Source organism: Corvus kubaryi, unplaced genomic scaffold (genome assembly GCF_017639235.1).
Source record: "Corvus kubaryi isolate FWS band 111438036 unplaced genomic scaffold, C.kubaryi_AGA036_p1.0 35031, whole genome shotgun sequence".
Classification (NCBI taxonomy): domain Eukaryota; kingdom Metazoa; phylum Chordata; class Aves; order Passeriformes; family Corvidae; genus Corvus; species Corvus kubaryi.
This window is the reverse complement of record NW_024580753.1, coordinates 1-26,297: the sequence shown is the minus strand read 5'-3', so window position 1 is coordinate 26,297 and position 26,297 is coordinate 1. Positions and strand designations below refer to the sequence as shown.

Here is a 26,297-nt window from a genome sequence, read left to right as displayed (position 1 = left end):
GCGGCCGTACCTGCGGCGGGCGGCGGCGGGGCCATTGTCTGCGCGGCGCGGGGGGCCGGGGCTGGGCGGGTCCGCGGAGCCCGGAGGGAGCCCCAGGGCCCTCGGTCCCCGCGGGCACGGGGGGCGCGGGGGGGCTGCGGGCGGGGCCGGGGCTCCGCGGCTCCGCGGCTCCGCTACGGCTCCCGAAGGGCCCCGCGCCCCCGGGCAGCGCCGGGCGGTGACCCCCGGGTTCTTCTCCAGGGCCTGATCCGGAGCTCGGAGCTGTTTCCAGGCCCCGTCCCGAGCCTGCGGCGGGGCCCGCGCGGCCGGAGGGTTCCGGGCCTGTCCGGTGCCGAGGATGTTCCCGCAGAACAGGCCCCCGGTGAGCCCCGCGTGGCCCCGTCCCCTCGCAGCGGTGCCACCTCGGCCCTCGCAGGGCCTGCGCCCCCAGACCCCAGCTCCCCGCTCGGTGCTGACAGTGTTTGATGCTCGGGAGCGATGCTGTGCTTCTTCCCAAAGCGGTGCTGAGCCCCAGCGCTGCGGGGCTGGGCTGTATGAGGTGCTGGGAGCAGGATCCACTGGGGCACGATGGTGGGACGGTGATGGGCAGGCAGGGAGCTCAGCAGCTGGGCGAGGACAGGCCACCAGGTCTGTGCCATGCCCAGTGCCAGCCATGGTCATTAATCCTCTCTGGCTCAGTGGCCAAACTGATGCTGACAAGGCCCTTGGTGCCTGGTTGTGACCAGAGTTCTCTCCAGTAACTCCTCCTGCAACCTCCTGCATGTGCTGCTCTCCCAAATGTGCCCGTAGCCTCTTTCCCGGGTGCAGGACACCCCTGGGGGATGTGCCAGCCTTGCTGGGCAGCAGCAGTGACCCCGGAGGTCCCATCTCTGCCCAGGCCCATCTCCAGGCACCCTCCGCTGCCTCGGGAGCCGCTGTTGCTGCCAGTGCCATCCCCAGCACCCCCCAGTCCCTCAAGCTGACTTACCCAGAGACCTTGGATCGCATCAAGGAGGAATTCCAGTTCCTGCAGAACCAATACCACAGGTGAGAAGCTGCCAGAGTTCCCATGCCAATGCGTGAACTGGGCACTTCACTGGTGCTGGCCAGCAACAGGCTCCTGCTGGCACTGGGCAGCACCGTCCGGTGTGGCTGGTGGACCGGTCCCTCCAGAGGATGGCTGTGCCAAGCACCACCATGGTAGCTTGAAATGACACTGTTTGAAGGGGAAGCTCAGCCTCTGCCTGCCAAAAGCCCCAGGAGGAGGTGCTGGCTTCTAGCACCCAGCTCCTGGGATGAGCCAGAGTCATCACTTAGACCTGGAGTCCCTCTGATCCGTGAGGCTGCTGTCCGGGATCACCTCCCCTTCCCCACACTGTGCGGGGCAGAGCAAGGTCTGAAATGCAGCTAAGCTTTGCAGCTCACTCCATTTGGGAAGCAGATGCTGGGGAGGGGGTTAAGAGTCCATGCAAATTGCTCCCTGATGCCCAGATCCCTTTGCCGTCCATCTCTTCTTTATCAGCCTCTTCCCGCCCTCTTTCAGGTGGTTTTCTTGGCTTGTGCTGGGAGATGGGATTGAAGCTGAGAGGAGGCTGAAGTGTGTGGTACACTGGGAGGGCTTGTGCTCTGTCCAGCCAGGGACATCCTCTCACTGGGAGGACCAAGGGGTGGTCGCTCCTTCTCCTTCTCTCTCCTCTTTATTTTTACAGCTTGAAGTTAGAATGTGAAAAGCTGGCAACAGAAAAAACAGAAATCCAGCGTCATTATGTCATGGTTAGTGAGCTCCACCTGAAAGGAGAAGGGTGGTGTGGGATCTCCTCTGAACCATCAAAGGACATGCACGGATGCTTTGCCTTCCCCTTGCTTTTGGGTTATGTGGCCTGGCCCTGAGATCTGGTTCCTGTGGCTGTTACTGCCTGGTTTTCCCCCAAAAAGAGCCGTGGTGTTGGAGCAGGACTTGCTGCCGCAGCTTGTGGTGGCAAAGCTGCTCCTGTGGGATTGTCCCCATTCCTGCAGGAGCCCTGGGAGGACTGTGTCCATCCTGTGGGCTGCAGCCATGTGCCAGAGGAACCTCTGCTCCTGGAAGAGGAGCTGGGGACCGTGTTGTCCCCGTGGTCTGGCCACACCATGACTGTTTGTGGCCAGGCTGACGTGGTGTGCCAGCACCGGAGAGGACTTTCTGCTTGTGAATTCCCCTGGTCTCCAGAGCCATGCTGATGCTGCCTTCTCTCCCTCACAGTACTACGAGATGTCCTATGGCCTGAACATCGAGATGCACAAACAGGTGAGTCTGGGTGGGTTGGGAGCTCTGTCTACCTCCTTGGTCCCAGCTCCCTGGCCCCACCTTGCCATCTGGGCTCTTCAGGGCTGTCCCCACAGACGACATGGGATGTTGCTCCCTGCTGTAGCCCAGGGAAGGCTGTGCTTGTGGGGGATGTGTCCCCTTCCCTGTACTTTGGAAGCTTTGTGCTGCTCTGTGTCATGGCCTTGCCTGTCTCCTTAGCTCTCCAAACACATATCTGTGCTCTGGTTGCTGGGTTCAAGGTGCCCTGCCTGGACTGTGATGTGCTTGTTGTGTCAAGCAGAGAGCAGTGGTGGAGGACTTGTGCTTGCATGGCTGCTCACACCAGTTGTGAGTGGTCATGGGGGGACTGTTGTGAAGGAGACTGGCTCCTTCCTCAGGGCAAGGGGGGCTACAGAGTCACAGCAGGGTGGTGGGCTGTGGCTTGACACCTTTGCAAGTGTCTGCTGCCCACTGGCCAGGGAGCAGCTCATCTGAGGACCAGGGCTGAGGAGCATTCTGAGGACAAAAATGGGTTTTGGGGTGTGGGTGCAGAGTGGGCTCTCCGGGGGCTCAGGGCTGCGCATCTTCCCTCGCTGCTTCCCCATCCGTCCCTCCCTTCCTCAACTCCCTCCCTCCCTTCCTCCCTTCCTCCCCTGTGCCGAGCTCCGGGTCACCAGCTGCTCTGAGACAGAAGGTTTCTTCTCATCTATTTTTAAAGAGGCTGCGGAGGAGCCTGGCGAGGCGCGCTGCCGCCGCCTTCCTGCCCGCCCCGCGCCCGCCGACGCCAACTGTTGCGCGGGAGCTGCTCGGGTGGGCACCGTGGCCGTGCTGGCCTCTGTCCCCACCACAGGGCAGGTTGTCAGCCACACCTGCCAGCTTTGTGCCCGCTGGGAGGGTATTCCTGCCACTCTGGGATGCCCTCCTTGTCCTGGCATCCCTGCTGAGGCTGAGGTGTGAAGCTGCCCTTCTGACAGATGATGCCAAGGGTCCACCCTGCCCGGAGCCTCTCCCTGGAGGGCTGTGAGCTCCTCTCCTCTGGCTGCTGGTTCTCTCCCAGCCCTCTCAGGCTCGTGTTTTCTGCCAGCCCCAGGTGCCGCTGGCTGCCGGCCAGTGAGCTGTCGGCACTTTTAACAAGGGCCCGTAAGTCTGCTCTGACAGCCAGCGGCCATTGTGTGAGGAACGGGAACTGCCGGCGCAGGAGCCGCGGGTTATCGCTGCCCTGGAGGGATTGGGTTGCTGTTTCCCCTCCTCTTCCCCCAAATCCTGCTCTGCTCATGGGCACAGGCAGGTCCTGAGCCCCCGAGGCAGCAATCGCCCGATGGCCATGGATGGAGGCTGGGTAGTGCCGTGGTGTGGCCTCTGTCCTTGATGTGCCCAGTGTCCTCAGGGGCTCCCCAGGTGCCCAGCAGTGCTGGCATCAGCGTGGGCCAAGGCGTGGGGTTTTGCTCTGGGTTTGTTCAGAGGGAAATGGGGCTGGGGGCTGACTGTGGTGGTGCAGCTCTCCAGGCAGCCACAGGCTTGGCAGGAGAAGATCAAGATGGGAACGAGCAGGAGACGTTAATATTTTATTGTTGCTTTGTTTTTGGCATGGAAGGGGCCTGTAGCTTTCTGTAAAACCACCTCCCCGAATCTGCCTGGCCTTGGACTTGCTCACCACGAGCCAGAGGGGAGGTGACCGTGCTGGTGGCTGGGGGGGCTGCAAACAGCGTGATCATTTTTCATGCTGAGAGCGTTAAAGTGCCAGTAAATTGCACATTAACGAGTGCGAGTGAATTGGAGGCAGCTCTCCCCAAGGAGCTGCTGCCCATCAGTGCATTAGGGAAGAGAATCCATCACTGCCGGCCCCGAGAGACAGCTAAATCCTTCCCAGAACTGCTGGCTGCCAAATCTCCTTGCTCCCCCCTCTTCCTTTCTTTTCTTTCTCTTTTTTTCCTCCCTCAGAAGGGGAAGTGAGGCAGGTGCCAGATTGTTTCTGTGCTCTGGGGCTGGCAAGAGCAGGTCGGCAGCTGCTCTGGAGGGCAGCATAGAATGTCCCTGGGTCTCTGTCCCCACACCAGCCAGGCAGTGCTGTGGCCCCTCACCCTGGCACTTCAGCACCTGCACCAGCTGGGCGTGGGAGATGTGCCCAAGGTCCTGGAGGGGACATCCAGGGGTCAGCTCTGTCCCTGGGACCCTTCAGCCTCCTCTGGGGGCTGATAAGGGGGTCTGGGTTCCAACCCCTCCTCTCAGCCCTGTGCTGGCTCCACAGTGTTTTCATCCTCCCCACCAGGGTGGCCTGGGAGCTCCTTGGGGCTTGAGACAGCATCTTACCTGGACTCCCATGCCCGGGACATCCCCTGCCCATCCAAGAGCAGAGGGATCCCTCCCCCAGCTGGGTTTAGGGAGAGCTGCTGATCTTTGTCCCCTCTCTGGTGCTGGGGACGAGTCCCCAGCTCTGCGTGTTGCCTCGAGCAGTGTCTGCTCTCTTGGCCCTCAGCAGGGGCAGGGGCCTGTCCCCACAGCCTCTGGGACTTCTTGCCAGGGATGTGTCTGTGAGGCCGGCGATGGTTGAATGTCTGTGCTCTCCTCTCACCCGAGCTGTGCAGGGTGGGGCCAGCGGGGGCCCTGGAAGCTGGCAGGGGGGTGCCATAGGAACATGGGGCCCTGGAAGCTGGCAGGGGGGTGCCATAGGAACATGGGGCCCTGGAAGCTGGCAGGGGGGTGCCATAGGAACATGGCATGGCACAGCACGATGCTGCTCTCCCTCCCTGCGCTCCACACTCTTGATTGCCAGTGGCACTTGAGTGTTGCAGAAAAACAGCAGCTGGAAGGAGAGCACCTCTCCAGGGCTTCCTGAGGGCTGGGAGGGCAGCAGGTAGCAGGCGTGGTGCCGGCAGGAGGCTGCGTGGAGGGCAGGGTGGGGGGAGCCTGCAGGGGCCATGGCTGCAGGGCTGGGGGCTTGCTTGGGGATGGCCTCGGTGGCATGGGCCGTGGGGCTTCATGTTCCTGGCAGGGAGGAGCTGGAAGGCGTCCCAGGGCTCTCAGGGTGGGGATGGAGGATGCTGGTTTTTGAAAGGGGTGTTGTTAGGAACAGGAATGGTCGTGCTGAGCAGCAGCCCTTGGGGCTGAGTGCCAGTACCCTGAGGCTGCCTGGGCCAAGCACCCGTGGTGAGGGGGCTCTCCTGGAAGCATCAGGGCCCCTCAGCGTGGGGTCTGCTCTGCCCCTTGCCCTGATGGGCTCTGTCTCTCTTCCCCTGCCAGACGGAGATCGCCAAGCGGCTCAACGTGATCTGCGCCCAGCTCATCCCGTTCCTGTCTCAGGAGGTGGGTGAGCCCTCGGGCCCCAGCCAGGTGTGCTCCAGAGCTCCTTTGGGGCCCAGGGAAAGAAACCAGCCTGCCCCAGCCCCGCTCTTCTCTCCCCACAGCACCAGCAGCAAGTGGTCCAGGCTGTGGAGCGAGCGAAGCAGGTGACTATGACCGACCTGAACGCGGCCATCGGGGTACGTCAACCCTCTGCCCAGCACTTCCCGCCACTCCTGGGCCAGGGCTGAGGGGCTCTGTCATGATGGCACCTCCCGGGCTCCTGCCGTCCCTGGGCTGGAGATGCCTCCTGCCCCTCATGCCTTCTCCCACCCGAGGCTGAGTCAAGGGGAGGAGAGGGGCAAACCAGGCTGGTTTGGGGGCTGCCAGCAGGACTCAGGATGCAGGAGGTGCACCTGGGGGCGGGGGTGGTGGCTGGTGCATGTCACTGTGTCCTGACGCCTTGTGGCCCGGGTGGAGGGGGCATCACCACCATTCCCACTCAGTTATTCCCTCGAGACTGCAGCAGCACAGTGCTCTGGGTACAGGCAGGGTCCCCCATCCAGCCCAGGGTGGGAGGGGTCGGTGGGAGGGATGTGGTGGCCCCCAGAACATTCCTGGGGGCACCCCGGGTGCATGCCCTGCCCCTCCACACCCAGGCCCCGTTGCTGACTGACCCAGGGCTGCCTCTTGCCCCTCACTTGCCCAGCAGCTGTCCTGGCACAGCCCTTCGACTCTGCTCTCTCCTCTCCAGCACCAGCTCCAGACCCAGCACCTCTCGCACCACGGTCCCCCCATCCCGCTGACCCCGCACCCCTCTGGAATGCAGCCCACTGGCCTCGCTGGCATCAGCAGTGCCTCAGGGCTGCTGGCACTCTCAGGGGCACTGGGGGCCCAGGCCCAGCTCCTGGCCAAGGATGACCGAGGAGTCCATGACACGGAGCCCAGGGGTGAGTGTGTTCAGGGCTGCCGACTGGGCTGGAGGGGCAGGGGGCTTACAGCTGCAAGGGGTTTGGGTGAAGGACATCCTCCACTGATCAGCACCCTTGTTGGAGGGTGGTGAGGTGGGTTGGTTGGGGGGTAATCCTTGGAGGGGGCCCAGGACCACCCTGCTGCTGTGGTGGTGGTCTGGCCCTGCTGGGAACGCCCCAGCACCCACGGGTGAGGCAGGTGGCTTTCCTGGGGGACTCTTGGCGGTGACACAGCGTGTCTCCCTTTCCCTCCTCCTCCTCGTGCTGCGCCTCTGCGTTGCCACAGCGACAGACCGAGACCCCGGCCCCGTAAGTGCCTTTTTCTTCTCTTGCACCATTCTGTGGCGGCACCGGCTGCAGTCAGGACAGAGAGCTGGGCTGGGGCTCTCCACGCTCCAGGAGTCAGCTGCAGCCCTGCCTTGGTGCTGCCTGTCTCAGGAGCTGGGCACAGTGTCCCCAGCCACTGACACTGTGTCCCCTCACCCCAGAGCTCCCTGGCGCTGTCAAACGGGGAGCGGGCACGAGCCATCGCCGAGTACCTGAGCAGCAGCAAGAAGAGGAAGGTGGAGGAGAAGGACTTTGTTACAGACTATGTGAGCCCAGAGCTGGGGGGCTCGGGGTGGCCCCATCCTCTCCTGTGGGGCAATGAATGGAGCTGCCTGTGCCTCTGGCACAGCTCCAGGCAGGAGTGAAGCCGGCTGCAGCCCCTTTGGCTCCAACCGTGCTCTGTGTTTCAGGGCAGCGATGCAGACAAAAGTGAAGACAACTTGGTGGTGGATGAGGTCAGTGTGCTGGGACACTGGGAAGGGGCTGGGGTCAGTGTGTGCTGTCTGTTCCTGAGGGTGGGGCTAACAGGCTGCTCCAGGCAGAGGTGGGCATCACAGGGAGGTGCTAGTGGGAGTTGTGCTCCTTGACCCTTGCCAGCAGCAGCAATGAGTCCCAAGATCCAGGCTGGCAGCCTGGCCCTTGCTTGAGCCACCAGCTCCCCAAACCTGGGACGTCTCTGCTCTCCTGCCTGCTCTGCTGCCTGCTGATTTCCCTTCCCCCCAGGACCCCTCTTCCCCGCACAGCGTCCACTCCTACTCATCCCGGGAGAATGGGGTGGAGAAGGTCCCACTGGGCAGGAAGGAGGCCATGCCCCTCAGTCCAACCTCCATGGCCTCCTCCAGCAGCACATCCCCGTCTCGGAGCAAGGATGCACCCACGGTACGTGTGATTCGCTTGGGGCTTGTGCTGGCACAGAGGGCTCAGCTGACACAGTGGCCAGACATGGGTCCCTCTGCCTCCAAACCCATGGGGCAAAGTGCTGGACGGACAGGGAGGGGCTCCTGCTCCCTTGGATCTCAGCTCAAATCCCCTCCCACAGACCCTGCATCATTGTCTGGGCTGGGCTGTCATTGAGGGGGAGCTAACAGAGACCCTCTGGCACGGGAGTGGTGCAGTTGCCACATCCCCATTCTGTTCCTGGCAGGTGGAGAAGGCAGGGACGCCCAGCCTGAAGTCCAGCACCCCCACCTCCCAGGGTGACACCATCCCGGGCTCCAGCAGTGCCCAGCAGTTTCGTGCCACCACTGCCAAGGTCCCCGTGGACCCCCTGGGTGAGCTTGGCCTCGCCGGGGCCTGGGTGGGTCTCCAAGCTCTGTCTCCAGGGCCCCATCCCTTCACTCTGCCTCTCCCCCACCAGCCCTGGGCCTGAGGAATCCGCTGGGAGTGCAGAGCCCTTACTCGGCCGCCTTCGGCTTGGCCCACCCTGCGGTCAACGGGGACGTGGCCGGGACTGGCGCCTACGCCAGTCTCCACCTCATGTCCCCGCAGCTCAACGGGGCTGCGGCCGCCGTGGGAGCCGGCGGCTACGGGCGCTCACCCCTGGTGCGTGACCTCGTCCGTGTGGGGCTGTGGGGCCACGGGGTGTGAGCTGCTCTCACCTGCTGTCCCCTGCAGGTGGGCTACGACCCGCACCCCCACATGCGCGTCCCAGGGCTGGTGGCCGGCATGCAAGTGGGGACCTCGGGGAAGCCGTAAGTGGGGCCGAGCTGGGCAGGGGCTGCGCTGGGGCAGGGGGTGGGGTGGCGTGTGGGGCTGAAGCTGGGAGGTGTGGACAAGCTGGGGTTAGCAGGGATGGGGAGCACAGCCTGGGGGGAAACCTGGGTGGTGATTCTTGTGTGCCCGACTGGCATCATCGGGTGTGTTCTGCTCACAGCTCTGACTCCAAACCGCGCTGCCTGTGTCAGACCCGCTGGGACCCGCGTGGCACCGGCCACTGTCCACACAGGATTCTGGGCTGGTTCTCACTGCTCTGCTCCCTTCCAGTGCCTACTCCTTCCACGTCAGCGCCGACGGGCAGATGCAGCCGGTGCCTTTCCCCCCCGACGCCCTCATCGGCTCCGGCATCCCCCGGCACGCGCGGCAGCTGCACACCCTGACCCACGGCGAGGTGGTCTGTGCTGTCACCATCAGCAACTCCACGCGACACGTCTACACCGGGGGCAAGGGCTGTGTCAAGGTGTGGGACGTGGGGCAGCCGGGCACCAAGACGGCCGTGGCTCAGCTGGACTGCCTGGTGAGGAGGAGGAGGAGGAGCAGAAAGGCCTCAGGGGTGGGGCTGGGAAGGGGAAGGTGCCCCTGTTCCAGTGGAGAGGACAGAGGGGCCTTTCACGTGTGCAGTGAGAGAAAGAGATGCATCTCCTGCGAGCCCCTGTGTGCTCATGCTCACCTCCTTCTTGCCTTGCCCTGTGCCCTGCCACCCCTGTTCAGAACCGTGATAACTACATCCGTTCCTGCAAGCTGCTCCCCGACGGCCGCAGCCTGATCGTGGGGGGGGGAGGCCAGCACCCTCTCCATCTGGGACCTGGCAGCGCCCACGCCCCGCATCAAGGCTGAGCTCACCTCCTCTGCCCCTGCCTGCTACGCCCTGGCCATCAGCCCTGATGCCAAAGTCTGCTTCTCCTGCTGCAGCGACGGCAACATCGTGGTGTGGGACCTGCAGAACCAGACACTGGTCAGGTGAGTCTGGGGCAGGGGGGAGCATGGATAGGACTGCTGGGGACTCCTCGGGCCAGGGACCACTCAGTCCCCTGCAGCCCCTCCCTGTGTCTAACCCGGGCCGTGGGACAGTGCCTGTGCTTGCAGCCCCTGTCTGCTGGGTGCTGCCCTGCCCCACACTCCATGCTGCAGGCACTGGCTGCCCTGACAGCTGTGCCCTCGCCCTCTCCATCCCCCTCTTTCCCAGGCAGTTTCAAGGCCACACAGATGGTGCCAGCTGCATCGACATCTCCAATGATGGCACCAAGCTGTGGACAGGGGGGCTGGACAACACCGTGCGCTGCTGGGACCTGCGGGAGGGGCGGCAGCTGCAGCAGCACGACTTCAGCTCCCAGGTAAGGGCTGGGGCCCTCTGGCAGCACCATGGGGCCAGGTGGGACCTGCTGAGCCACAGTGTGACCCTGTCTGTCCCCTCAGATCTTCTCCCTGGGGTACTGCCCGATGGGAGAGTGGCTGGCAGTGGGGATGGAGAGCAGCAACGTGGAGATCCTGCACGTCACCAAACCTGACAAGTACCAGCTGCACCTCCATGAGAGCTGTGTCCTCTCTCTCAAATTCGCCTCCTGTGGTAGGCACGCCTCTTCTGGCCCCCCTTGCTCTGGAACCTCATGGATGCCACCTCTACTTCTGGCCGTGTGTCGCAGGGCTCGTTGCACTGGGGCAAGCATTTGTTCTGGTAGCCAGCCCTGTCCCCGGTGAATGACAGCCTGAAAAGGGGTATCCATCCCTCCTGGAGCAGTGCTGGCTGCTGGAGCCAAACTCCCCTTTGTGTTCCCTTGGCTCATGGGTGGCAGAGTTGTGGTTGCCTCATCCCCACCGTGTGTTTCACAGCCTGGGCAGGCTGTGGGATCCAGCTGCTGGGCCTGGTTTGGTAACAGGAGGCTGCTTTTTGTCCCTCCACAGGGAAGTGGTTCGTGAGCACTGGGAAGGACAACCTGCTCAATGCCTGGCGGACGCCCTACGGAGCCAGCATCTTCCAGGTGAGCAGCCAGCAGGGTTGGGGGTTGCTCGGAGTGAGGCTGCCAAGAGCTGCCCAGTACAGCCCATCCATAAATGTGTGTTAGCAACAACGAGCCCCTAAACTGATCCCTGCAGCCACCCCAGCTCCCCAGGGAGTGGGGGTGGGACCTTGCCCTGGGGCTGCTCCTTGTGCTTACTCCTGTTCTCTCTAGTCGAAGGAAACCTCCTCCGTCCTCAGCTGCGACATCTCCACGGACGACCAGTTCATCGTGACTGGCTCAGGGGACAAGAAAGCGACAGTTTACGAGATCATTTACTGAGCCCAAGAGGTGCCAACTGCAGGACAGGCAGGTGTCCACGTGGATGGACAGGTGGACTCTACCTGCCCTGCTGCTGACTTCCCAAAGAACGTGCAGCCAGTGGCTGTGGCATCCCAGCTGGAGGAGAGCGGAGAGGGGTGGAGGTGGCCCTGGGACCGTGGCCAGGCATCGTGCAGGCTGCTGCTCGGGGTGGATTTCCTGGGGACTTTCTCCTTGTTTTGTTCTTTGTGGGTTTCTTTCTAAATCTAGACTGTGGGAGTTGGAGATGGGGGGGGAGGTCTGGCATTGTTAGGGGTTTTATTTGGGTGCTTTTTTATTTTTAACTTTTTGTTGTGGGGGTTTTTATTTGTTTAAGGCTCTGGGCCTGCCAGGGCGGATGGGCTCTGGCCTCACTTCCCTCTGTGCCTCCCAGGGTGTATTTAATAATAAAAACAAACCAAAAAAAGGCAGCTGTGCCTTGTCCTGGGCAGTAGCCTCAATGCTTTGTGGCAGTGGGATGGAGCCAGGTGAGAAGGGGTGAGACCATGGCAGGAGCCTTGTCCCCTTTGGTCACAACTTGCTCCTCCTTTTCTGTGCTGAGGGGGGGTCTGAGGCAGCTCCGCTGTGGGCAGAGCCCGTCCCTGGCCCTGGCTGTGGTGGGGAGCAGGAGCCAGGCCTGGCGGTGTGGGCAGGGAGTGGAGCGTGGCGGAGGCTCTGCGGTGCCGCTGGTGGAGCAGCCTCGGGCTCCGTGGGGTGTGGGGGGAGAGGCCGGCACCGGAGGAAGTGGTTTTTGAAGGAAATGACATGTGAGCACTCAGCGCTGCCGTATCGGTCTGGCCGCCCGCCAGCACTGCCGTGGGCAAGCAGGGCTGCTCCCAGGAGCCCCGGGGCTGGCAGGGGAGCAGCAGCGGCACGGTGGTGGCTGCGGTGTGGCAGCGGCTCTGGGCTCCCGGCCCCAGCCCAGCCTCCAGCCACAGCTCACCACAGGCACCACGGAGCAGTTCTGGAGCTGGGGCTGCCACGGCAGGCGAGCAGCCACTCCTCTGCCATGCTGGGAGCATCCTCCCCTGTGCTGCTGGCCAAAAGCAGCCCCCCAACACACCCTTCAGAGCCCAGCCCTCGGCACAGTTGGCAGCGCTGGCTGGCAAAGGCCCATGCCCAGAACCAGCCCAGCCCTTCTTTTGTTCCTTTTTATTAGTAAGGGATTGAAAACACAGTTAAATACATTTCTTTACTGATAATTTACAGCTGTTTCTGCAGCAGAAAATGGGTGCCATTAAATCAGTAGCAGTAATTCAGGAGACACACGCTCTCAGGCTTGTCCAGCTCCCCATGCAGGCGCCTGAGGGACAGACAGGGCCCAGGATGCCTAGCCCAGCCTTGGGGGATGCCAGGCTATACCCAGCCCTCACCTCCAGCCTCGTGCAGGAACTGGGGCAGGACAACGGTGCTGGAGCCTTGGTGCGGTGTCTGAAAGCAGAGGAGGAGGAAGGAAAGTAGAGCTGCAGGAGGGCAGTTCCAGAACTGGAGGCCTATGTGAGTGTGGTGGCTTCGGGCAAGGTGTGTCCCCTTTCCTGATGGCGCAGGGATGGTGACAGGAATCAGTAAACCACCTCGTACACCGTGGCCTTCTTGTCGCCAGAGCCCGTAACGATGAATTTGTCGTTGACAGAGATGTCACAGCTCAGGACTGACGAGGACTCCTTGGACTGCGAGCAAGAGAGGCAGGAGGTGAGAGCAGGGCTGGTGCCTGGAGCCACCATCATCCCACTGCACAAATGCCTCACCACACCTGGAAGATGCTGGCTCCGTAGGGCGCGCGCCAGGCGTTGAGCAGGTTGTCCTTCCCCGTGCTCACGAACCACTTCCCTGGGACAGGAGACAAAGTGGGTTAAGATCTGGGATTCCTTTCAGGGGAGCTGAGCACAGGGGGAGTAAACCAAAAGGATCAATCTGAGCCCATCCACAGCCCAGGCAGAAAAACCGGCCCTTGCCTACCACAGGAGGCGAATTTGAGAGAGAGGACACAGCTCTCATGGAGGTGCAGCTGGTACTTGTCAGGTTTGGTGACGTGCAGGATCTCCACGTTGCTGCTCTCCATCCCCACTGCCAGCCACTCTCCCATCGGGCAGTACCCCAGAGAGAAGATCTGAGGGGACAGACAGGGTCACACTGTGGCTCAGCAGGTCCCACCTGGCCCCATGGTGCTGCCAGAGGGCCCCAGCCCTTACCTGGGAGCTGAAGTCGTGCTGCTGCAGCTGCCGCCCCTCCCGCAGGTCCCAGCAGCGCACGGTGTTGTCCAGCCCCCCTGTCCACAGCTTGGTGCCATAGTTAGAGATGTCGATGCAGCTGGCACCATCCGTGTGGCCTTGAAACTGCCTGGGAAAGAGGGGGATGGAGAGGGCGAGGGCACAGCTGTCAGGGCAGCCAGCTCCCCCAAGAGCCAGCATCTCCCCCTGTCCCTGCCCTATGGCCCCTACCCCGGGCTCACCTCACCATCGTCTGGTTCTGCAGGTCCCACACCACGATGTTGCCGTCGCTGCAGCAGGAGAAGCAGACTTTGGCATCAGGGCTGATGGCCAGGGCGTAGCAGGCAGGGGCAGAGGAGGTGAGCTCAGCCTTGATGCGGGGCGTGGGCGCTGCCAGGTCCCAGATGGAGAGGGTGCTGGCCTCCCCCCCCACGATCAGGCTGCGGCCGTCGGGGAGCAGCTTGCAGGAACGGATGTAGTTATCACGGTTCTGAACGGGGGTGGCAGGGCACAGGGCAAGGCAAGAAGGAGGTGAGCATGAGCACACAGGGGCTCGCAGGAGATGCATCTCTTTCTCTCACTGCACACGTGAAAGGCCCCTCTGTCCTCTCCACTGGAACAGGGGCACCTTCCCCTTCCCAGCCCCACCCCTGAGGCCTTTCTGCTCCTCCTCCTCCTCCTCACCAGGCAGTCCAGCTGAGCCACGGCCGTCTTGGTGCCCGGCTGCCCCACGTCCCACACCTTGACACAGCCCTTGCCCCCGGTGTAGACGTGTCGCGTGGAGTTGCTGATGGTGACAGCACAGACCACCTCGCCGTGGGTCAGGGTGTGCAGCTGCCGCGCGTGCCGGGGGATGCCGGAGCCGATGAGGGCGTCGGGGGGGAAAGGCACCGGCTGCATCTGCCCGTCGGCGCTGACGTGGAAGGAGTAGGCACTGGAAGGGAGCAGAGCAGTGAGAACCAGCCCAGAATCCTGTGTGGACAGTGGCCGGTGCCACGCGGGTCCCAGCGGGTCTGACACAGGCAGCGCGGTTTGGAGTCAGAGGACATGGAAGGAGTAGGAACTGGAAAGGAGCAGAAGAGAGGCCTGAACAACCCCTGTGTGATGCCCGAGGGCAGGAGGTGACCTCTCCCTGAGCCACGCTCCCTTAGCCAAGGTGGAAGGTGCCCGTTGTGCTCTGGCTAATGAGGGGTTTAATTACCCAGCTCCTTGTTACTGCAAGCTGCCAGGAATGAAATGGCAGTGCTGGACGCTGGAGTGGAGAGCAGCTCCCCCTCAGCCCTGCCCTGCCCTGGGTGAGCCCTTGGGAGGGAGATGCTCTCAGCACCTGGCTCAGCCCCTTGCTGCCCACCCTCCTCACAGCCCCAGCGTGTGCAGCCACTTACGGCTTCCCTCCAGGGACGGTGGAGAGTGAAGAGGAGAGGGTGGAAGCCCTCAGATGAGGGTGCGACTCAAACGCCACCTGCACAAAGCAAAGGCCACATGAGGAGCAGAGCAGAGGACACCAAAGCTGGGCTCAGGCCTTTCCCTGCACGTGCTGGGACCAGGCCAGCCTGGCTCTATGTTCCCTGCTTGCCGTGTCCTCACATGCAAGTGACAAAGGCCCAAATGGGTTCCCACAGACACAGTTACACACCAGTGGAACCAGCAGAGGCTTCTCTGAGCGCACTGAAGCCTCCACCAGCCTCACGACCCATCCACCTCTGGAAGGGAGCCCTTCCTATGGCTGCACCCCCCAGCTCAAGCCCCAGATGTTGCACAGGGACAGCGCAGGCCCAGGGAACAGGGAGCAGAGCCAGCACACGGCAGCAGACCCAGCCTCTCCCTCGGTCACTTACCATGGGGGAGCGGCCATAGAGCACCGCGCTGCTGACCTGGGGCGAGAGGTGGATGCCCATGTAGAGGCCGGGGGATGGGAGCTCCCCGCTGAGGGCGGCGTGGGGCACCATCCCCAAGGAGGACGTGTAGGGGCTGGAGGAGCTCAGAGGGCTGCGGAGAGCTGCACGAGGAGAGACCCGCGTCTTGGCCCTGGCCCACAGGCGCGAGCGAGCGTCACCCGGGGGAGAGGGGCACCTGGTGACTGCACAGCCACCCCCTCCGGCCCCCACAGCCAAGCTCTGAAGCTGCCAGCTTCATGCAGCCCCACCAAAATGACAACTCATCAGAGAAAAACAGATAAAACCCCTGCCCCCACCCCGACCACCACCCTCGGCAGGTCTGAGCCCACCAGGCAGTCTGGTATGTGGCAATGCTCCTGTTGGCCATGGTTGATAGGGCTGATTTTGTGGAGCAAAATGGCCCCGCCAGCTCTGTTGGTGGCACCTGCCTCCCTCCATCCCAGCCCCACGGCACTGTCACCGCGGAGCAGGACCTCGGCGCTGTCCTCGGACACTCACTGACGGTGTCGGTGGTGGGGGCCTTGGCCGGGGGTGGCCGGAGCGGGATGGCCGAGCTGGGCCCAGGGCCAGGCGTGAGGGAGTCACGGGGTGGTGAGGAAGAGGAGGGCTTGGAGGTGGGAGCGCTGGCCACGGAGTCGGTCTGTGCAGAGAGGAAAAAAGCAGCTTCAGCAATGGGACCAGGGCCTGGGACAGCCCTCCCAGCACCAGGTGGGTCAGCAGCCTCCACACTCTGCAGGGTGGAAGGAGCTCCTGGATGGAGCTGGACAGGGTCTGGCCATCCAGGACCCCTCGCCTTTGCCCCTCACACAGCCCCACTCTCCCCACAGGTGCAAATACCCCATGCAAGCTCCAAGTCACCCCAAAGTGCCCCAACCCTGCAGTGCCCACCAGCACGAGACCCCACAAACACATCTGCTGCTCCCTCGAGCATGTAGGGGCACCCCCATCCCCAGCCTGGGACCAGGAGGATGCCTGGCATGAATTAGCCTCTCCAATCCCCACAGCTACTTCATTCCTTGCTTTTTTCCTTGCCTCTCCTATTTCTTCTGCTTTTTCTGTCTGGGGATTTTGTCGACACCAGCAAAGGAAAGAAAAAAAAAAAAAATTAATAACAGAGAAAAGCTACGTGCTGTGCTGGCAGATTGCTCTGGGCGCTTTGTCTGCTCTAATCCGATTGTGCCGGGGAGCTGCTGCTCGCTGCTGCCCGCAGCCCCCAGCTGGCTCCTGACCCCAGATGGGGGAACGTATCGCTTGGTCCCTGCGGTGGCTGGGAGGCCAAGGAGTGGCAGAAACATCCCTCCCCTTCCCACATGCTGATGTTTCAATCTGAGCGCTGGACTGGTGCTTGGCAAGGAAGGAGAGGAAAAAAAAAAAAACCACTGAGAAGGAAAATAAAAAAAAAAAAAAAGAAGAAGGAAAAATCAATTGCTACGAGCAGCTCTGGGGAATCCTGCAGGCAGGCGGGTGGAGAGCACTGCAGAGCCTGTCCCACCCCGAGGGCACGGCCCTCTGTCCCCAGGGTGGGCGGTGGCAGCGCACACAAACCACCGGCTTTTCTTCGCCCGCTTTGCGCTGCGGCGGGCTGGCCACAGAGAGAAATTCGGGGCCACACATGCCACCCCCAGCCCAGGCTGCCCAGGGATTTCCTACCGGGCTCTGGTCCTTGGGCTGCAGGGGCGCGGTGCTGCCGCTGGAGCCGATGGACGCCGGGCTCTCAGGCAGCTCCCGGCGGGACGGAGCCAGGCGGCGGCTGGGCGAGCGGCCAGGGCTGCCGGGCTCCGAGGGCGGGTCCTGGGGGGAGAACAGCGCTGTGGGAAGCAGGAACCCCTCTGTGCATGATAGGGGTCCTGGGGAGCCACCCAGGACCACCATCGGTCCCCTCGGCCTCAATGAGGAGCATCTGCTCAGAGGACTCCGTTCTGCCCTCCTGGATAAGAAACGGCCTCGATTTTTCTCTTTGGACAAAATGAGAGGTGACAGCAGGTTCAGAGGACGCTGGTGGCCATGGATGCCTTCACAAGGAGGGATGGGGATCAGCCCACAGGAGGAGCTGAGACAGGGCTGCCATTTCAGAGGCCACCGCTCGGCTCTTGCACTCCCTATTAACCATTCAGCCAGGTCTGTGATTTTTTATCACCATAATGACACCAACGAGTGGCTTTCATAAGTGTCATTTTCTGCAGAAATTCCTGCTGATCTTCCTTTCAGGGCTTGTATTTTCTTAGGAAGTGGCACGAGTAAAGAAGACCTCATGTCTTGCTCTCCCCTCTGTCTTCTAGGAAGGGAACAAGTATGTCCCCGAAAACATCATCTCCACCAGGAACAGTGGTGGCTGGGATGAAGTTCTGTCATGTGTGCCTCAGCCAGCGGAGGTTGCACCAGAAGCACGTGGCAGTTCCATTGCAAAAGACTGGAATTCAGTGAATCCCCTGCACTGAGACACAGCCACAGGTGTTGAAGTCGAGGCTGCTCGAGGGCCAGGCCAGGCAGGACGGGGCTCGAGGCCTTGGGCTGGCAGGGCCAGGGTGTGCTGCGAGGCTCCTGCCACCTCCAGCCACGGGAGCTGCCAGCAGCAAGCCCAGCTCCGTGGAGCTCTCATCCAGCTTATCAGCCTCCCCATATGGGATGCTACAGCAGCGGGGCTGAAAGGGGATTGTGAAGCAGAGCCAAGCCTGTGGCTGGCAAAGCTGAGCCCCGGCTGGCACAGCCTTCCCAGAGCAGTGGGAATGGAATCAGTCTTGGCTGGCACAACACACTGGAGCAGGGCTGGCACGTGTCCTGGCTGGCCACTGCTGCCCAACAGCAGTGAGCTGAAGCCTAAAGAACCCCAAAGCTGAGGAACCAGAGTCCTAAACCTAATGACTGCAGCTTGAGCAGGATCCCTTGCCAGGCTCCAAGGGCTTACCTCATCCACCACCAGGTTGTAGTCACTCTTGTCCCCATCGCTGTCCTGCAAGGAGGGAGAAATCCAGAAGGGCTCAGTCAGGACAGGGCAAGGCTGGACCAGGCTCTGTGCTCTGCCCCAGGACCTCAGACAGCAGAGAGACCCATTTTCTCCTGTGCATCACTCCATGGACCAACATCAGCCATGTCCTGCTGGCAGCAACCCAACCTCAGGCTGAGGGGCCTCCATGGGGCTCTTAATTTGGTTTGTTCTTGCTCACAAGACACCAGCCCTCTGCAGCAGGAGCTCCCCAGCCACACCCCTTGGTGCACTCACAGAATGCCCAGGCAGGTCCTTCTCCTCCCGCTTCCGCTTCAGCCCCGTCCGCTCCTCGTCCCGCAGGCTCTCGGGAGGGGAAGCAGAAATGCTCTGAGGCAGAGAGGGAGAAGAAGGTGTGTGAGCCACTGTGAGGGCAGACAGCTGCCCCTCACCTCTCAGTGGGGCCAGGCCCTGCTCCATGACCACCTCCATCCTAGCAAAGCATCTCCACGCCTGGCGGGAAGGACCCCAAAACCCCAACGTGGGGATCTGAGCAAGGCACATCCCCAGCACTACCAGAGAGATCCACCCCTGCAGAGACAACGAGCCAGGGTGGAGCAGAAAATCCTCACAGGTGTTTACTTCACCTTAACCCTGCCACGAGGGTTGGGAAGCAGAATGGGGCCAAGCAGGAAGAACATCCCTCCCCCAGAGGCTGCTGGCAGCTGCAGGGGTGTCACACATCCCCTGGCAACCCCACACTCATCACAGGGCAGCCAGAAAGTGATGGAGATGCCCCATCCCAGGGCTCCCTGCACCTGATTGCTCCCAGCACAGTCAGATCCACAGTTCTGGCACAGAACCAGGCAGCAGAAAGGTGATCCCTGCCCCCCAGGATCTCTGGAGGAGGTGCCTGGGTAGTCATGGGATCACAGACACCTTCTCTACTTCCTCCTCTCCCACCTTGCAAGCCCAAGATCAATGCCTACAGTTCCCCAGCTGAGAGGCTCATTAACCCTTCTTTCTCCTGCCTGTACTCTGATACTGCAGAGCTACTGCGGAGCCTGGGAAGAGAGTCACAGCTCTGGGACTGGGGGGATCCTAAAAGGGAGGGGGCAGCCAAGGACTGCAGAGGGGCTGAGAGCTCTGAGACCTGTTCAGAATGATTCTTAAACTGGAAACTCCTTGAAAAGGACAGAGCTGGTTATTTTGGGAGCAGCCCTTGATCTTTAGCTCCTTGCATCAGCAAAGACTGAATTGAGGTGGCCCAGAACCTCCAGTTACAAAACCCTGATGCAAACACAGCCCACCCAGGCCAGGAAAGCTCACCCAGCACCCCCATCCCTTCCCAGGAGCCAGCTTGGAGCACGCTGGAGATGCCATCAGGGCCAGCTGAGGCCACATGCCTGCCACAGCTTACCCGGCTTGGGGTGTGTTCTGGAGCCAGGCAGCAGCAGGGAGAGCATCCCAGGTCCGTGTCAGAGCAGAGGGGAGGAGAGGAAGAGGTAGTTAATGCCAAGGCTCTGCCCCACGTACCCAGGCAGGAAGGAGAGAGGGGCACAGCAGGGCAAGGCAGGAAACAGCGGGACACAGGCTTAGAAAACAAACAAACAAAAAATCACACCTGATTTCCCACTTTGCCCACCTGAAGTGCAGATTCTCTGGTGTCTAACGGGAGGTCAGCACTTTGGTGTTCCTCAGGGAAGCAGGGGAATCTCTATCCACCCACCTCCTTCCAAGAAATTATCCCAGCTTTGGAATCTCTTCCCTAGACATGACAACAGGTCCAAAGCCACCGGGGGAGGGGACGAGCTGGCAAGCCAGCTGAGATCCCCTGGATCACACCCATCCTATTTCCTTAGGAAGCCATGCCTAAAAGCCCTGCTTGGAAACCCTCTGAGGCTTTGGTGCATGCACAGCAAAGCAGGTCCACTTCCCTGAGCCCAGGGAAGAAGTGCCAGGCATTTATTGCAAATCCAAGCACAGGGTTGTGGGCTGGGGTTTAGCAACCCTTCCTGGTTGATTTTTGCTCCTAAAGATCCACCAGCATTTGGAGAGAATGAGTCCAGGTCCCTGCTGGCAAAAAGAGGCAGGCAGGGATGGGAAGCTGAGGGATTCTCGTAGGCACTGCTCCAAGGCTGTGGTCTGGAGGGGGACCAGATGCTTGCCATCAGCCCTGCACCCCTGGCTCAGTTTGACTCACACCAGCTCTGGCTAACTATGGCAGAGCACCAAGCATTAACCCCAGACAGATGGAGCATTTCGCCTTTCTTTTGTTTTTTTTTTTTTTTCTTTTTTAATAAGGAATGGCCCTCACCACAGCCAGACTCCCGGACTGAGAAAAGTTCTGGCTGGAGGCACAGGTTGACCGGGCTCTGAGGGTAAAGCAGGCTCAGCACAGCACAGCCTGCTTTTATTCTCTCTCTGGACTTTGTTTTCCTCCTTTGTGGAAGCCATCCTTAAAGAAACACGGACAGGATTTGAACTGCAGACAGCTGTGTGCAGGGGGGCAGAGCTGCCACCGACGCTTTCCTGCTGCTCTTTTCACCACTTTGGAATCTTAAAGCCAAACCAGACCATGAGAGCCTGCAGCAAACCCCACCCAGTGCCCGGCTTTGCTGCTGCTCTTGGGTCCTGACCCAACAGCACTTCAGTCAGCACCTTCCCCAGGGGAGTCTGCAGAGAAGCATCTCTCCTGCTAAATTTGGCTGCCTGTTTCTAGCCCATCGAGCTGCCCAGAGCCTCTCTCCTTGTTCCAGCCACCTCTCAGCACAACCACTCGATGCCTGTGCTCTGAAAAGGTGACTTGAGCTCAGAGCAGCTTCTCCTTTGTGCAGCCCTTCAGCAGCAACAGGCCACAGGCAAAGCTGGGCAGCGTTACTAATTTGGCCCAGGCCTGCCAGTAGCATTCAGAGCACTGATTTAACAATGATTAAATATTGATGATGTTTTTAAGGCACTCTGTGATCCTGACAGGAGGAGGCACCCATATGGACTAGGAATTAGTGTAATTTACACGGCACAACACACACAATGAGGCTCTGCTTTCTAAACCCCTTGCCCCAGGCCTGTGGCTGTCACAGTTTCTATCAGGGGCTTGCAACAGTATTTTCCCTAAAAGTCTCGGCTTGAGGGATCAGATCTCTACTTGGTGTAAACCCTGGTGTAAAAAGAGAGGGTTTCTTTGTGGTGCCTCACAAAGGAGGGGACCCTCACGCACTGGAGCGGAGAGACCTGTGTGTGCACAAGCGCTTGCCCAGAGCCAGGGCTGCACACACAGCCACACACCATCACTGCAGAGCAGCAGTTCCCGGGTCAGAAACAGAGCCAGCCTCCTGAGGCTGCAGGCGCTTCATGAGCTGGATTTGCCATCCCCAGGGATGCAGCAGCCAGCAGCCTCAGGAAAGAGGCAGAGCAGGCAGCAGGATCCCTGCACATGCTGCCCAGCACTGACTCAGCCAGCCTTTAAAGGGTTAACCCAGCTGTGCTTCTTCCCCTTACCTCTGTTCTCCCCATCCTGGGCCACTCTGTCCTCCTTGGTGGCCAGCTGAGCCTGTGCCATCAGTGCCCCTGAGAGGGCCAGGAGCCCCGAGGTGCCGCTGGCCCCACTCAGGCTAGAGGGCTGCATGCTGGAGGGGTGGGGTGTCAGCGGGAGGGGGGATGCGTGGTGCGAGAGGTGCTGAAGCTGCTGCTGCTGAAAGAGAAAGAGCAAATGGTCCTGGATGTGGAGGAGGCGGCTGCAGCCATGCCCGGGCCCTCCCCTCGCGCACGGGCTTCGATGCGAAGCGCGATGGGATGAGACAGGGACGAGGAGGGGGGAGAGGTGCTGTCGGGGCTGCACAGCCTGGATCACATCCCTGCCCCTTCCACCCATGGGCTGTCTGGGCTCTGAGGGTCAAGCAGGCTCAGCACAGCACAGCCTGCTTTTATTCTCTCTCTGGACTTTGTTTTTCTCCTTTGCCCCTTCCACCTGCGAGTCCCTCGCTGCTGCAGACAGGACCCCAACACATGGCAGAGCCATGGCTCTGCCCCACTCTGCTCAAGGGGTATCCCACAGGGCATCCAACACCTTCAGGACACCGTGGCAAATCCCTTCACCACAATGGGCTTATCACATTAGTGTAAACCCTGACTTCCCTCATCACTGCAGGGCCCGAACCCTCAGGCAGGAAAGAGTCTTTGCCAAGAGCCAGGCAGTGCAACTCACCCCGACAATGCTGTTGAGCTCTCCCATGGTCACCTGCTTGGCCCGTTCCACCGCCTGCAGGACCTGCTGCTGGTGCTGGGGAGGAAGAGCATGGGGGTGGTCACACCGTGCTCCTGGCTGGAAGGAGCACTTGGCTCCACATTGCCCCACCCACCCCTGCACAGCCCCTTCTCCCAACCCTCCAGCCCAGGCATGGAGGTTTTCTTCCCCAAAACCTCCCATTGCTCAGGCTGGACTTTGATTCGCCTCTTCCCAAGAAGCCAGAGCAATCTGATGCACATCCCCTGCCTCCTCCTTACCTCCTGCGTCAGGAGGGGGATAATCTGGGCACAAATGGCACTCAGTCTCTTGACAATCTCTGCCTGAAAGAGGAAGCAGGTATCATCAGGGATGGAGGGCTCTGAGCCCCATCCTGTCCCCCTCCAGCAGCCAAGCATCCTGCAAACACACAGCCTCGGCGGAGGATTTAAACTCTCCCCACCCACGCCCTCTTGGCTGAAATTCTCCTGCTGCCTCTGCATCCCTGCTGGGATTTCCCGAGCTGCTGCCAAGGGAGGGCTCTGCCCAGGGCCGCTGGACCCCCTTAGGCCGCCAGGCACATGGGAGGGAACCCACGCCTAAATCCCTCCGTGGATCTGGGCCAAGGCAAGCTCCAAGCTGTCAGTCCTTTCGCAGCCCAGCTGGCTTTGCTCAGCCCAAACCCATCCTGGCTTTGCGGGCTGCCGTGGCCAGCGGGCAGGGACGGAGGGGAGCCGAGCCACAGGCGCTGGCAGCAGGCCCTGCCTGTGCCTTCCCTTCCCAAACATCCAACTCAAAGCCAGGACAGAGCAAGCAGGATGCAGAACTCCCACAGATCCAGCCCTCTTGGCATCGCACCAGCAAATCCTGCAAGGTGGTACCTGCCCTGACTCGGAACAGGGACTCCACTCCCATCCCCATCAAGCCTTGGGACAGCTCCCCCTGCTCCTTCAGAGGCACAAAGCACCCCCGGACCTGCCCCTGCCCACAAGGGAATGCAGAAAACCCGGTGCATCCTCTGAGGAGAGGCTCTGTGGTTGCAGACAAACCCACAGCCCGGCCGCGTTCCCACCAGGGCAAGCAGCACTTCTGAGGAAAGGGACTGCGACTCCCAGCCCAGCCTCTCCAAGAGAAAACCAACATCTCCTGGGGAAAACTGGATTCCCCCCCTGCTGCAAATCCACCCTGGGACTGGCTGCTCTGAAGGGTTTTATCATCTCAGGTTTCTGACAATCCCTGCCGGTGTTGCAGAGGTCAAACCAGGCTCGGAGCCAAGGGAGAACAAAGGGAACATTTACCTGCTGTGCTCGGAGGCTGCTGTGCCCCACACCCACCAGCACCCTGGGCTCACCTGCAGGTCCCAGCTGCTCCCTCAGCCACTGCCACCATGCCCACAGAGCCAGAGACTCCCCTCCTCCAGCCCTCTCCTGCCCAGGCTCCCACTGCTCAACCACTTGGCCATCACCTCTATCACCTCGTGGGCACAGTCTCTGGCCCCACGTGGCTCGGGCCACCCCTGGGTCCCAGTCCCACTGGATCTTGGAGCACATAAGGGTGGCAGGAATGTGCTCGTGGTCTCCACCACACTCCCTGCTAACAAAAGGAGCAAACTCGGAGGGGCTGAGCCAGCTGGAGGGATATGGCAGTTGACTTGCCACTTTGTCAGGCATTGGTCCAAACTAATTTCCCTGGCAGAGAGCCCATGATGACTAGATTGATAAATCTGAAGAGGGAAAGCAAATTAACGCTGGAACAAAAGGGGAACCAGGGAAGGGTGAAAACACTCCTCTGGCTTTGGGAAAGGAAAAGGAGATTAAGAAAAAAAGAAAAGAAAGACAATCCATTTGCCTCTGCTCTCTAGCTCCTGCTGTTTCCTCCACATCCCTCCTTCAGCTGGGGCCCCAGGGAAGCACCAGGCCTCACAGCAGGGCTCTGAGTGGTTCATCTTTGGGATGGCAGGGATGAGGAACGCAATAACACATCCTGACAACTGCTGGATCCCTTTGCAAGCCAGTCCCTCGTACAGAGCTGTCACACCTCCCATGCCAGTAGAGCTGCACGGGCTCCAGGGAGATAATTTTCCAACAAAGTCTCCAACCTCAGCCTCTTCCCCACCCTCCCCTGCTGCTGGCCCGGCCCCCACTGCACTTACCTGCTTGTGCATTTCAATGTTCAGGCCGTAGGACATCTCGTAGTACTGAGAGGAAAACCACAACACAGCCTGGTTAGGAGCTGTCCAGAGCAACCGGCCCAGGACCAGCCTGGGACTTGGCTCACTCCAGCCCACGAGGAATGGCTGAGGCCCCATGCCAGGAGCCCAGGACAAGGTAGGGAGCAGCCACAGGATGTTAACACCTGCAATTTCTGCACTGGGTTAAGCCAGGGGAAAGCCAGTCCTGCTGTCCCCCAGAACCCATCCTGGCTTAGCCTGGCCTGTCCCACCCTACTTGGAACCTGTTTTCATGCCCTGGCACAGCTGCCCACCCACTCAGCCTGTGCAGAGCAAAGATGACAACAGGTTACACCCTTCCCCAGCCACCAGTGACTCTGCCAGGGGTGCTGACCCCAACCCCTCACACCTGGGGAGAAAAGGGGACCAGAGGACCTGCTTTTCCCCAGCAAAGCCTATTCCAAAGGTAGCAATCCACTTCTGGGGAGGGATCCCAACTGATGGGTGAGAGGAAATGCTCCACAACAGCAACACCCCGGCCTCACAGACAGGGCTGCCTTCACCCCCAGGATGGGGGTTGCCCAAGTTCACATCTTTTTGCCTCTTAGATGGCATCATTTGGGTTCCCCCTTTCCCCAGAGGGGGCAGTAAGGTCAGATGCTAAAGGAGAGGGAACTGCTCTGCTGTCCCCAAACTCTTTCCTTGCTCCCAGCAACTCCCCTCCTCCTGGCAGGCTCTGGCTGGTGCCCAGGTCAGTCTGTCTTGGGGGCTGTTAACCCCTCACTGGCAACTGTGGAGGGCTCCTGCCCTGCTTCTTCCCCTTCCACCCAAACCAGGAGCCTTGAAGCACCAGCTCATAAGTACCCACCCCTTGGGAGAGAGACAGGGAGGAGTGGGGAACTCCTTTATATGGCCAAATAGAAAAAGGGTAAAAAAAAAAAAACCCAACCCAAAATAAAAGAGACAAAACCTATGGCAGGATTCCCAGGCTCAGGCAGCACTGAGCACTGAGACAGCAGCAAAAGAGCCAGCGTTGCTAGGAATGGTGATTAACTCCTTCCTCCCTCACATCTCCCCGGCCCCAAGGTCAGCAGTGGGCAGGGCAGTGGCCCCTTCGGGCGAGTGGCTGAGAGGAGCCCCAGCACCCGGATCTCTCCGAGGGCAGCAGCCCAGCGGGGCCGCACCTTGGGGGAGGCAGGGGGCAGCTCACCATGACATAATGTCTCTGCATCTCTGTCTTCTCGCTCACCAGCTTCTCGCATTCCAGCTTCAGGCTGCAAAGGGGAGCCAGGGCTTTCATTCACGGACCTGCATCTCCTGCCCCATCCCGCCAGTCCCCATCCCTGGAACCTCGGCAAGCTCAGCACATCTCCCGCCTGCCCCTGCGGGCTTACGGGGCTGCAGGGGTGTCACACACCCTCTCTGGGGCACCTGCACCCCACGGCTGTGCTGTGCACACACCTGTAGCACCCACCCAGAGCTCTGTCCCCTCCCTGCCCCTACACCCCGCTCAGCCAAAGGAAACGCGCTGATCTTCCCCTTGGAACTCCCGCTCAAGACCTGGCGCCCCAACTGACGGTTTCACGCTGCCCCTCGGCCCAAACCCCTTTCCCCTTCCTCCGCAGGCGCTCCCCTCACCAGGCACCTTTTCTCCACCTCCTCCTTCCCCCCTTTCCCCGCTGCTCGAGCGCTCCTGCCTCCCATGTCCCATCACACCTCTGCCCCGGGCGCTCCCTCTGCCCGCAGCCCAGCCCGACCCCCATCACCCCCCGCCCCACCTGTGGTACTGCGCCTGCAGGAACTGAAATTCCTCCTTGATGCGGTCGCAGATTTCCAGCACCGAGAACTTGAAGGGCTGCCCGGGCTGGAGCGGGGGCTGCGGAGAGACAGCCCGGCTGGAGGCTGCGGCTCGGCCCCCCGGCCCGGCCCGGCCCGGCCCCGCCGCCCCCGCGGCACTTACCGGGTGCCGTCCCTGCGGGAACATCCTGAGCGCCCGGGCGCCCGGCCCGGCCCCCCCC

General features: G+C 61.2%; 2 protein-coding genes across 10 annotated transcripts; one reads left to right on the top strand and one right to left on the bottom strand.

Annotated features, from left to right (window-relative positions):
- Positions 1-220: 220 nt before the first annotated feature.
- LOC121660399 (transducin-like enhancer protein 1) lies at positions 221-11,284 on the top strand. The gene is given in 21 exon segments (XM_042019752.1): positions 221-361; positions 878-1,026; positions 1,689-1,752; positions 2,219-2,263; positions 5,504-5,566; positions 5,668-5,742; positions 6,297-6,492; positions 6,800-6,822; positions 7,002-7,106; positions 7,251-7,295; positions 7,564-7,719; positions 7,985-8,111; positions 8,198-8,382; positions 8,455-8,531; positions 8,824-9,073; positions 9,268-9,327; positions 9,329-9,516; positions 9,743-9,890; positions 9,973-10,123; positions 10,459-10,535; positions 10,728-11,284. Coding segments are annotated over 21 exon segments (2,316 nt in total). The 5' UTR covers positions 221-337; the 3' UTR covers positions 10,836-11,284.
- Positions 11,285-12,026: 742 nt separating this feature from the next.
- Positions 12,027-26,291, bottom strand: TLE2 (TLE family member 2, transcriptional corepressor). 9 transcript variants are annotated; one of them, XR_006014657.1, is made up of 20 exons: positions 26,240-26,291; positions 26,058-26,155; positions 25,490-25,553; positions 24,262-24,306; positions 22,391-22,453; positions 22,092-22,166; positions 21,386-21,578; positions 19,305-19,321; positions 18,182-18,274; positions 17,867-17,911; positions 16,612-16,752; positions 15,460-15,601; positions 14,902-15,062; positions 14,449-14,525; positions 13,748-13,997; positions 13,306-13,553; positions 13,046-13,189; positions 12,813-12,963; positions 12,607-12,683; positions 12,027-12,523 (listed from the first exon to the last, which is right to left on the bottom strand). XR_006014657.1 is itself a non-coding variant. In XM_042019756.1 (20 exons), the coding sequence occupies exons 1-20, from the start codon at positions 26,261-26,263 to the stop codon at positions 12,492-12,494; spliced, it is 2,148 nt and encodes a 715-aa protein (XP_041875690.1). In that variant the 5' UTR covers positions 26,264-26,291; the 3' UTR covers positions 12,027-12,491. The 9 variants fall into 9 exon arrangements, 8 of the variants coding, with proteins under 8 accessions (XP_041875690.1, XP_041875687.1, XP_041875688.1 ...); XM_042019756.1 differs by having other exon boundaries at positions 12,809-12,963; positions 13,046-13,193; XM_042019753.1 differs by having other exon boundaries at positions 13,046-13,193.
- Between the last annotated feature and the right edge of the window lie 6 nt (positions 26,292-26,297).

Bases quoted from the DNA above. Each gene is read 5' to 3' on its own strand.
- TLE2 (XM_042019753.1), bottom strand. From the start codon at position 26,263: ATGTTCCCGCAGGGACGGCACCCG. The intron at 26,156-26,239 runs GTAAGTGCCGCG...GTCTCTCCGCAG, and splicing joins TCCCGCAGGGACGGCACCCG to CCCCCGCTCCAGCCCGGGCA. The intron at 13,998-14,448 runs GTAAGTGGCTGC...GCTCCCTTCCAG, and splicing joins ACCGTCCCTGGAGGGAAGCC to TGCCTACTCCTTCCACGTCA.